The sequence below is a fragment of the Benincasa hispida genome, chromosome 2 (assembly GCF_009727055.1).
Source record: "Benincasa hispida cultivar B227 chromosome 2, ASM972705v1, whole genome shotgun sequence".
Classification (NCBI taxonomy): domain Eukaryota; kingdom Viridiplantae; phylum Streptophyta; class Magnoliopsida; order Cucurbitales; family Cucurbitaceae; genus Benincasa; species Benincasa hispida.
Genome location: NC_052350.1, coordinates 58,460,215 through 58,472,825, shown reverse-complemented (window position 1 = coordinate 58,472,825; position 12,611 = coordinate 58,460,215). Strand labels below are relative to the sequence as shown.

The following is a 12,611-nucleotide window of genomic DNA, read 5'->3' as shown; positions in this document are numbered from 1 at the left end:
TTTCAACCTAATTTTCTCATATTCCATTATTTGGTATAAAAGATCAATGATCCCAATAATATTTTTCATATGATAGAAACAAAATTTATATATTGAAACCAAATTGTTAATCACTATAGTTAACAAATAGAAATTTTATAGATGGAAAGTATTCTTGTTTTTTTGAAAAGTTTGAATTTCATATATACGAACTAAATCTTTTTCAGAAATCTAATTCAATAATTTGCATAAAAACATTAAAAACTAAAAAATCCAACAAAAAACACAAACATAAATCCGCAAAACAGAACCATACACCACATAAGGAAATAGAAACTAAGAAATTGGTTAAAAAACTAACTAGCTGGGTAGTAGAAGTTCACTTGGTGGCGGCGGCAACTGTATTTCACTTGGGCGACGGTGGGCGACAACAATGGTTTTCTTGGTAACCCACTGGCGATAATGACGGCGGGGGCCCGTCCCTTGGCAGCGGTGGCAGTCGAATCACGAAGGATTTTGGGCAATCTTCAACGGCGTGTGATTTTTTGGGTAGCAGAACTTCACATGGCGCGACAACTATTTTCCCTTGGGCGACAACAATCTTCAAGCGGTGGCAACTATTTTCACTTGGTCGATGGTGGGCGATGATGATCTTCCAGCCGTGGCGCAACGGCAATCTTCAAGCAGCGACAACGGCAGCACTATTGGCGATAATGACAGCAACGACAGCAAGGTGGTTCATGGTGTTGGTCTCGTGTGGCAGCGACAACAAGAGAATTCATGCAACATTGGGGTTTTTTCCAAGAGTTGGGGGAAAAATACCGAATAAAAATTCCTTGACAAGGTCGAACGGACGAACGGACGGACGGAGCTTGAAAGTCAAAATGGTCGGAAGGAGCTTGGAGGTGGACTGAAAATCGCAGCGGCCACTCACAAGAGTTTGAAGGCGATCAACTAAATCTAGGGCATTTAACCATTTTACTTTTTTAAAATTATAAGTCAATTATTTTTTATATTTTACTTGACATGAAAAAAAGATCTTATTATACTTGACACAAAAATCGTGTCAAGTAAAGGTTCGCATGAAAATATCCGAAACATCCCGTCAATCTCCATTTTTTTAACCCTTTTACTTGACATTTTCTTTTCTAAAAGGTCATAACTCGACTTTTTTTCCAAAGAAACGTCAAGTAATTAAAAACTAAAAGTGTCAAGTAATGTAGATTTTATAGTAGTGAACTTTGGATTAAACTACAAGAAAATTGACCTTTTTCGAAGGTCAAAACCTTCGAAAAAAACATTTAATAAACCTTCGATACATTTTTTTTTCAAGGTTATCTCAACCTTTGAAAAGTGTCTGAAATAGATCCCATCGAAAAAACTTTTTCAAAGGTTTACCAAAAAAAAGGTTGAGTAACTTTCGAAAATTATTATTTTTGAAAGGTTATATATCTTTGATAATTGTCAAATTATTTATCGATAATTATCTATTATCAAGTAGTCTTTTTTCAAACGTTTTCATTATTTTTAAAGGCTTATCATGTTATTTTCAAAACTTTTAAAACCTTCATAAAAACTTATTTATCAACAATTGTATATCTTTCGAAAAATTCTCCTACAAAATCTTTTAGCACATTTATTGACAAATCTCGGAAGGTTTTTTTTACTAATTCATCTACATGTAGTGCCCTGAATTACAAAATATAAGAATAGAATAGAAAAAATAGACAATGACATGGATGGAAGTAAACTTATATGTCATAAAGTATACCAAAAGGCTATCAAAATTCTATAACATCAAACTACAATTGATCAACTAGAAACAAATTTTTTACGCATCTTTGCCATCATTTTTGAAATCTATCCTCAAAATGATTTTCTAATTCGCTTATTTGGCACCTAAGTGCTTCTACCTCAACCTCTCTTTGTTGTTCATATTCTTTTCTTTATCGTTCAAATTCTTAAAGTCGTTGTTCGGACTCATTAAGATGACGCTCAAGATTGCGTATAGTAGACGATGATCCAAACAACTCAGAAGGAGTAACACCTACTCCATAACCACGAACATGCCCGTGTTTCTCCGATCCAAATACTCGCACGAAAATCTCATCCTCGTTCATGTCAAGTGTACTATCAATCACTTGAGAAGCATATGATTTAAGTTCCGACTACAAATACAAATTCACATATTATAATTCAAAACTAACACATATAAATTCAAATGTTTACAACAAACAGTTTTTGTTTGAGATTCAAGAAGTATTTTTACCTTAAATGGAGAAGATGGAGATTCAAGAAGTATTTTTATTACATCTATCAACATCAAATTATTACTTTAAACTAATTTACAATTCAAAGAATAAAGGGAGAGAATGACAATAAAAGAAAAGTAAATAATGTATTTAAAAGTAGTTTAAATAATATAAGTATTCATCATGATTTTTCATTGTGTTTTTAGTTTAAAAAATTTAGAAACCTACTTGTTTAAAGGTATGTGATCAATGGTCCACTGGTTGGTATTGTTCCACACAAGTCATTGTTTGAGACATCCTTAAAACAAAGGAGACACAATCCATCATAAACTAATCACATGACATGGCACAAAACTTCAACCAGAGATGTATATCACCTAAATGAACTAATACACAACGGTGAAATTATACAAAGACTTACACAAGTTTAAGACTTGTAATTCCAGTAAGTTCTCTCGAGATTGGTCTATTTAATTGGTTATCATTAAGTCGTTTGCAAAATGGAATAAGATTTCAGACAAAAGATTGTGAAAAGAAAGGGTCACAAGAGAAAACATTCATTCAAATTTTACTTCCATCTAGAAAAAAGGGAGAAGAATATCTCATTACTTCCTCTTTGAAGAATTCTTTATAACTTAGACTCGTAAAGCAACTGAAGATGCTTCGTCTTGACATTTTCCTGTACATGAGAAAAGTAAAGCAAATTAGATTTTTGTTTTACTAAGAACATGAACTGGCTCATAAAGAAAATAAAGACTATAGTATTCAAAGCATTACTAACACAATGAACAAATAATTATGCATCCAAAAACCCAATTAAACACACACACAAAATCTATTTGCTTTAAAATTCTTTGCATTCACTATCCCTCCAAGTAGCATAATAAGGGAGGATCAACGTTCCACTCAACTAAACCAGGAAAATTTTAAAATAAAACCAAGAGAGAACCTGTCTGTCTATCAGCATTTGCTATACCAAGAGGAATTTCAAAACTGGTTCCAGCACCAGTACCCTATAGGAAAAAAAAAAAGTACACTCAGTGCGGTTAAAAGAAAGGGCACAGTTGCACAACAAAAGCAAGTCACATATAACTAACTAGGGCATGGGTTGGAGGAGTGGCCAACTGTGACTTTTGATACTTTAAAATGGTCCGGTCAAAGACATAATCAAATTAGAAACCTATAGCAAGAAAACCAAGAACAACAAAACAGACAGGATTTCAATAATAGACGATTGGCAACAAGAAAAAAAATTGCAAGTATGAACTATGAAAGAAAAACTCATACCTTCACGAATAAAGAGATCACAAAATATTCTTTTTGGATAAGCATAATATGGCTTATCATCAAAACAAAATGATCGGCAGTAATGGAAAGATGATGCAAACTCTGATGGATATCTACGACATAATGCCTAGAAAATAATTAAATTCTTTAAGATACAAAAGTAGTGTTAAAAATGCTCCAAAATTTACATTTGAGAACAACTTACCTCAATAGATGTAGAAACTTTTTTCTCACTGATTGTCGTATACTTCTACTTCTTGGTGTCTGCTTTTAGTCCCTGCCAGGGAAGACTACCAGAACAGAAGATGTATTTCTAAATCAATCTTCTGTTTACGAATTCACTTGGAAATTTACCTGTGTTTTTATGTTTTTATCGGTTGTGCAGGTTTTTGTAGATAACGTTGATTTCCTGAAGGAGCTGGAATGAGTCTTTGGCAGATTCCCCTGTTCCATATTTTTTATCTTGCTTCCAAGAACCCATTTGTACATCAAAAATCAGGAAAGTGAAACAGAAAAAAGACGCAAATCAAGTCTCATTACTTTCTTCAACATTCTGATCCATAAAATCATAAAAGCATACGTCTAAAATTTCCTAATAAGAAGAGTAAACTGAAAAGCTTGCTCTGAAATCTGAACACGAGTGGAAAGAAAGTGATAAGATTTTTTTTCCTGGTTTTGATGTTGACTCAATGGGAAATGGGAGTTTTAGTTCATAATGGGGTGACCGAATTTCGAACAGAACATCACCAAGCTTGGATTATCTGCAAGAAACAAGTTCTTTTTCATTGGATTAATTCTGACTTCATATTCAATTAAAACTATTAGGTCTTACACAAGTTTAATTCAACAATTTAAAGACGGTATAAAAGATAACCAAATGAAGGTGATGTACTTCAATCAATAACTTTGAGATGTAGTTCATGATGTTTATGCAAAATTCAATAGCAATGGTGAAATTTAAATAAATACTAATTGCACAATAACAATAAAGAAACAAAGAAAAATTATTCAACTGCTCGTTTACATAAGGCCAATTTACAACGGCAGACTTTACACAATGGAAGCTTCCTAATTGAGAGCTAATTGCCAACATTTCTACTACAATCAAGGAGAAATCACTAATGGGTAGAGAGTTTGTTTGCCTAACTCTAGTCTTCTGTTGCAACCATTTTAGTAAAATTGTTAACAATTTTATAGTAGTAACTAAATTTGACAGGAACTCAAATATTCAAAAGTTTTGTAAGACATATTATGCATTTCTTTGATTTGATTTGATATCCACAAATACCCTTTTCCTTGTATGATTGGAGATGGTTTTGTTTATGGAGTTAATATTTTTTTTTTTTATCTTTTCATAACATACAATACTAAGTTGCTTTCTATTTTTACATTTTTTTTTATACTCCATGAATTGTTACATTTATGTGTTGCTTCTGATGCGCCTTGTTTTGGAATGTTATATATTAGTGTGTTGGGCTTGAGAATTTGTTGTGATACTTTTTTTCATGCATATATGCACGTAGGATTGTAGGATTGTATCAACAGCAGCGGAAACACAATAATCATCTAAGCATTCAAATTTACTAATTTGCCAAAATATAAAGCATACTTTTGCAAAAAAATTGGGTTTTAAGATATACCTCTTGTAGAACTTCTTCAAAGCTCCTTCTCCAGCTGCAATCTTCTCCATATCTTGTTGTAGACCACCTCAAGATCTTTTCCACTATTCTCTTGGTGCTCTAGATTGAGTTGTGAGACTCAAAACAAGCTTGAATCAAGGGATGAAGGAAAAAAGCTCACTGCAGCAACCTTGTTGAAGAACCATTCTTCAAACAAAATTTTCTCTAAAATTCACTATAGATTGCATGCTCGATTTTCACTCCAATTTCTTCATTATATTGCAGATCAACATGCAAAGAGAAGAGTTGCATGAGTTGCAGCTCATGAATGGAGAAGATAAGGCAAATATATTACTTCATGTGTGAGCTACTTAGGTGATGGATAATGGAAAAACTCTCTTTTCCATTTTGTGTTTTTGTTTTCCAATTTTTCAATTTTATCTAAAAAAAAAATTTTATTTAAAAAATATATTTGATTTTAAAAATAAAAAATTAATTAATTTAAAAAATTAATTATTAAATAAAACTTAATTAATTTAATATCAAATATTAAATTAATTTTAACACATATCCATCTTTATATATTTAAATCATATTTAAATATATNTAATATCAAATATTAAATTAATTTTAACACATATCCATCTTTATATATTTAAATCATATTTAAATATATAAATTCTCCTATTCCGTTTAATTCTAAAATTAAATATAATTATATCTCATATAATTACTAATTCCCTTAATTCTAATTTGAACATTTCAAATTAACTTATCACGCTATTCTATAGCTAGTCCGTTTAGTAGGAGACCTCGCAGACCTATAGATCATGGGCTCCAATGATTCGAGATTAATTGGCTAAACTCATTAGACCAAATTAATCCCCATTCGTTAATTAATGGGTCATTCCACTAAAACCCATAGTTGCACTCCCTCATTGTAGATATATTATGTCCACATGATTTAATCATAATCGGCAAGTCAACAAGTTGTTCCTCAAGTCTCTACTGATTCTCTAATGAATAACTGGTTTGTGATCTAATCATCAAACCAAACTTGAGAGGGTGGGGCCCCTTGTTCAAGACCTGGATTCAGTACTTGAGAGAACAACGTTTCTCCTATCCCTAAATCGAGTATGTGTGAACTCCGTCTTGCACCCTATGTCTCCAGCTATCTATCTGATCTTACCCCTGAAATTGGAGTCTTATTGAGCCGACACTATTGAGCCAGCCTTCAACTATGCAAATCTAAGGGCAATCCCGAATAAACAGAAGTTCATAATTAGCTCAGGATTAAGATCGACTTACCTAGGTCATCTAGATGAAATAGTCACTTTTAAACAGTAAATAACATTATAAAGTAAGAGTGACTTATTTCTTGATCCTGATCTTATGCAAACTCATTGCATAGGACGTCCCCACTCCTCATGTCATAACATGTACGAATTAGGATCACATCATATGTATCACTTTACAACTCTTTGTAACAACTTCAGAGTAGGCCGCATCTGATGGTGTTACCAAAATAAGTTACCCAACATAATTCATGTACCATAGATCATTTTGACTATTTACTCGAACCCGATCCACTTTTATGTCTACACATAAAGTTCAAGTACTCATACAATAGCCATGTCTCAGTTTATTTGGATTTAGATTTTCATACAATTTATGAGATCAATAACAAGTATATTGATTATAGAAAATGTTTATCATTTTACAAACTGCAAGTTTTTAGGACATAAAATCCAACAAGGATATGTAAAATAAAATATAGAGTGACATGCACAATATTGCTGCGAGCAAAATGTAATTGCTTGACAAAAACTGCAGACAAAACAGATGACTTTCATTGTTATATCTGCCATTAAAATGAGTTTGTTGAACAAAGGAATGCTATTGCATCCCAATCCAACCCAACCCAAGAGTAAAGAACTTTTTGAAAAAAAAAAAAAGCCAAAGGTCAAAGGAGCTCATCATAAAATCAAGATGAACACTGTATCTCTCCCCTAAAGATTCTACAATTTCAGTAGCAAAACAAAATATAGAGTGACATGCACAATATAGTTGTGAGCATGGAAAAATTGTGGATGCGATGGAACATTTGAAAAGAAGTTCAATTTTCACCAATACAAGGGTGAACAAATACAATTTTCTCAGATTTACCAAACAAGAGAAAGCAAAGCTGAAGCAATCGAAGGCAAACTTTGGAGAGAGCATTAACACACTAGTACTATAGAAAAAAGCCCTACAAAAACTTCACATTAAAACTAATCATATTAACCATATTTTCAATAAAGTTCTAAAAAAACCATACTTCTTTCTTCATGCCTTCAGGGAAGAACTTGTACGCCCCATAAAGAACTAAAACCCATCCAGTCCACACAATCACAAACTATGAATATAAAGTAATATATGCAGTGCTTATAGAAAAACAATGTAAGAAATGAATCAAATTAAATTCAAATTAACTTAGGATAATAATAGGTTAAGCTAATGAGCCATATGGAATAGGCAAGCTAATTCAAAGTGTTGAAGAGGTTGAAGAAATTGGCATTGTTACACAATCCCACTTCATACTTGGAATGGAACTAAGGAAAAACGTGTTATGAAACTTTATATTTAGTTTATCAAAATGATACCAATGAGAAATTGACCATTGAAGAAGCTCCAAAAGGGCACAAGTTGAAAACAGAGAAAAACTACTTATCTAATAAGTGTTTTGCCCCAAAATCGATTCCAAGCCTCACGCGAAGATCCCAACCTAAGCAAATCAACATTCTTCTTATTCAAAACATCGATTTACACATCAACGTTCTTCTAATTCAAAACATCTCCAATTGGCATATCTGATACAAAACCAAAGTTCGGAGCAGCTTAAGTATAATTCAAATGTTGGCTCAGTAATTAAGGGAACAGTTCGTGGTAAATACAACCATACATAGAGTTCAGAATCACAAATGTCGACCCCCAGAGGGGAAAGGGAAGGGAAAATAAGCACATCTAAGCGAAGGAAGAGAGAAAGAGTAGCGGAGCTAGAATCATAGTGTTGAATTAAGATCGGAACACTTATGAGTTTAATTGCAACCTCTTCATTCGTCTGTATATTAGTACCTGCGATGGAATTGAAGCATTAAAATCTAATTGTTGTAATAGAGCAGCATAAAGAGAAGCTAGAATGAAGAAAAACCAGACGAACCAAGATAGATCTCTCCGAAGGAGCCGCTACCAATCTTCCGGCCAAGGCGAAACTTATTGCCGACGCAAGGTCCCATCCGGGAAGGAAAAAGAAGAAAGAGAAGCATAGAAATGGAAGATGATTAGGAGAAGTTGAACATGGAATCGAAGGAATCGATGGAGTCGATGCTAAGAAGAGGAATCAGAGGTTCATCGATTAAGAAAGAAATGACGGAAAGCAAGAAATTGCAATTAGAGATATAGGGCAGGGCAAGGCAGGAATTTTGATTATCATTTCTTTGGTCACGCCATAGGACGGCTAGGTTTGGGTAGGTTAAAAACTTAAAAAAAAAAGTATGTTTTACTTAAAAGGGAAACAGAATTCCCAAAACTATAATCAATTTGACTATTCGTTTAGAATAAAAATAAATAAATATCACTTGTACATAACCTATCGTTTAGCTTCTGCGCCCATTGTTTACTTCCATCGTTTAGCGCTGACGCCTTATCGTCTAACACATCTGCCTATCGCTTAACATCATTGCCCAGCGCCTGCGTTATCACCCAACGCCCATCGCTAAGTATTCCGCCTATCATGTAGTGCGTCTACTCATTGTTTAGTGTAGCACAACTATCGTCTAGCTCTATCGTCCAGCTTCTACGCTTATCGTCTAGCGCTTTCACTGATCGTGCAGTACTTTGCCTAACGTATAGACCGATTGTCTAGCACGTCACTCCTCATCGTTTAACGCTGTGCGCATCCTCACGATCATCTAACGCATCCGCCTATCGTTTAACGTCATTGTCCAGCACCTGCGTCTATCGCCCAACACCTATCGCTTAGTATTCCACCTATCGTGTAGCTCGTCTACTCATCGTTTAGCATAGCACGGCTATCGTCTAGCACTATCATCCAACTTCTACACTTATCGTCTAGCGCTTTGATCGTGCAGTACTTACCTATGGTATAACCCGATCGTCTAGCGCGTCATTCCTCATCATTTAGTCGCACGCATCTTCACGATCCTAACCTTTCTCAAAGGTTTTTATTAACCTTCAATAAAAGGTGTAAATTTTTCAAAGAACTTATCAAAGCCTCCGATAAATGTATGTCTTTCTCAAAGGTATTTATTACCCTTCGATAAAAACTGCATATTTCTCAAAGGTTTTTTCAAAACCTCCAATAAATATCTTTTTCAAAGGTTTTTATTAACCTTCGATAAAAAAACATATATTTCTCAAAAGTTTTTCCAATACCTTCAATAAATGTATATTTTTCTAAAAAGTTTTTATTAACCTTCAATAAAAGGTGCATATTTTTTAAAAGACTTATCAAAGCCTCCATAAATGTATGCCTTTCTCAAAGGTTTTTATTACCCTTCAATAAAAACTATATATTTCTCACAGGTTTTATCAAAAGCTCCAATAAATATTTTCAAAGGTTTTTATTAACCTTCAATAAAAGGTGCATATTTTTCAAAGGACTTATCAAAATCTCCAATAAATGTATTGTCTTTCTCAAAGGTTTTTATTACCCTTTGATAAAAACTACATATTTCTCAAAAAAATTTTCAAAACCTCCAATAAATATATATCTTTTCCAAAGGTTTCTATTAACCTTCAATAAAAAAGTACATATTTTTCAATGGTTTTTCCAATACCTTCAATAAATGTATATCTTTCTCAAATGTTTTTTATAGCCTCCGATAAAAGATTGTCGAAATAGCTCAATTTTCTTGTAGTGTTAACATCTATCACAAATGATTTAGTTAGGATTAACATAAAAAATTGTATAAAATATAAGAAAATGAGTCGACTAGAAAAAAATGTCATTGTCTATGAGTAATAGATAGTGAATGTCAGTGATAGACATTGATAGATGTCTATCAGTATCTATTGCTAATAGACAATGACATTTTACTATATTTTAAAATATTTTCAGCAATTTTTTCATTTAAATCAATTATCCTAAATATAAAAAGATAGAAGATTATTTAGATACAAATTTGGAGAAATTTCAAATTAAGAAACGAAATTTATCCCAAAATATCCGCATAGAAAGAGAAACTTAATTTACATTGAATATTCAGAATGGAAATCGATACGGCTCGAATTATGCATTTGATAAATTAAATACAATATAACTAACAAAGTATATAGTGTTAGATTAATTACAGTGCAATTAAAGAAACTGTTAATAGCATTTTAGATTTAACGTAAAATGAATTCACATGCGTCACATACATTTTGCTATAATTTGAAAAGTTCTATGTTTTATTATATTTCCATAAATGAAAATACAATTTGTGCTACAAAACCCAATTTCTGTGCAAACATTATATAAACTAGACTGAGGATGTTATGAATATGCAGCCTATCTTTCTAAAGAAAACATTGTCTAAATGATATGTGACAAGATTCATTGTACAAAAGCTAACATTCATGTTACAAAACAAAAACAAAAGGTAATAGAAAACTACACTTAAAACAAAGCCAGACATCCTGCCTGTTTTATTTTACCAAGAAGATACATAGAGAGGTGAGAAACCCTTACAAAAATACACACCTAATTATTTTCTCCACTAACAGAAGAATTCCATAACATAATATAAAAAGGAGAGAAGGAAATTAGGAATAAAAACCAGCTCAACTATTCAATAACATACATTAATGTTTTTTTTTTTTTTTAATGTTTTTTTAATTTTTTTAATTTAATTTTATTTTTTTGCTAACTTTGCTCAAACTCCTCGAAATTGTCTTTTTTTCTTCTCTGTTTTTTTTATGGAAGTCCTCGGTGTTTGGTGTGAGTGCTTCTCCTATAAACAATGACGAGAAATCTGTCATTAAAATTCATATAATATGCAATTTGAACCAACATTAAACATCTAAATTAATTTGGTCCATAAACTTTAAAACATCGAATATATGTAAGTGTTTGATGTACTTATCATTTTACAAATAACATTGAAAATTTTCAGGTTTCTAGAAGATAAAATTAATTTTAAATTTTCTCTAAACTTATAATTTAACGTAAGAAACGAATGAGATTAATGCATAGAAATATCTCCATAACCAATTATCTCACATCCAAAATTTTCAACAACGTTCATCACTCTTGGAATCTGAGAGTTGAAAGAGAGTGTAATTAACCTTTGAAGTTTGTTGGTAATTGGGAAGATTGACACACTCCTTAGCATTAGCAACCATCATCTCCCATAGTTTCTTTGGGACTTTGTTGCCAAGCAACTGTACAAAATTGTTCTTTAATCTTGTTTTTTCAATAAAGTTTAAGGTAAATAAACGGATTTTGAATGTATAGGCTAACCTTTTTAAAAGTGGTAGGACCCTTTTCTTGGTATGCCTTAAAGAAGTCACCCACATTTTTTATGCCTTCAGAAGATAAATTTTTGTGATATGTGCCATCTTTTCTGATCCCTTCCAATCGCCATACTTCATCTTCGCTACTCGGAGGATGATGCTTCTTGTACACTATTGTTGTAATGGAAAGAAAGTTATGAAATGTGATCTATAATTAGAGGAGAGAGAATATATATTTGAGTAGAATGGATTTAATTGGTTAAATTTTATATGTTGGTCAAACTTATTTTTTGTAGAAATCTTATTCCATTGAAATTATTAAATTAATAGGTGAATTAGATAAAATGGAATAAAATTGCAACACAATGCTCATAGTCAAAATTGATAAATTAATTAAATTAAAAGTTTAAAAGTCCCAATTATAGATATATAAATTAACAAATCTAAAGTCAAAATGGATGTTTTACAAAAATATCTTAATGATGCCAATACAATGTGGTAACTTCTCAGTAACATTTAAATACAAATTCAAATTATTAAAACCTACACGCCCTCTAATATTTTTGTAAGCGTACAAAATTATTAGATACATCGTGATGGCTTCGTCGAATAGTTTGAATGAACGGAGAGATGTTACCTTCACCTCGGTTATCTAAGACTCTAAAGGTTGAGAAACTGCTACGCGAATGTGTGAAAACATGGCTAGAATTTTGTCATCTTTAATCTCGACTCCCAATCGAAACTTCTTAGATTTGATCCAACTAGAATTATCAGTGATGGACAAAGAGTGAACGGAAGCAACTCCATTTTTCAAAATGAGATTCAGATCATCACCAACTATTAAAGGTCTTTTGCCATCTCTTGGATACAAAGGATGATGTTGTTGTTGGCCGGGAGAGCAGTCGTGATCGCCGTCGAGAAGGAAGAACTGAAGCCGAGCTGATGAAAGAAGACCAGTGGAGACAATGGCATTGGTTGT

General features: G+C 32.4%; 1 protein-coding gene across 5 annotated transcripts in view; it reads right to left on the bottom strand.

Moving 5' to 3' along the window:
* Positions 1–10,757: 10,757 nt before the first annotated feature.
* The window catches only part of LOC120072282 (calmodulin-binding protein 60 G-like), an 8,227-nt gene continuing 6,373 nt past the window's right edge, over positions 10,758–12,611 (bottom strand). For 2 of the 5 annotated variants that reach the window (XR_005480404.1, XM_039024727.1), the window contains exons 5-8: positions 12,270–12,571; positions 11,640–11,803; positions 11,465–11,560; positions 10,758–11,130 (exon numbers count right to left, since the gene is read on the bottom strand). Coding sequence is in view for 4 of the 5 variants with exons in the window: in XM_039024727.1 (XP_038880655.1) it covers positions 12,285–12,571 (287 nt within the window). In the remaining variant the exon portion in view is untranslated. Of the gene's footprint in view, positions 11,131–11,464; positions 11,561–11,639; positions 11,804–12,074 lie in introns of those variants that run through there. The other 3 variants (XM_039024724.1, XM_039024726.1, XM_039024725.1) reach the window with 3 other exon arrangements.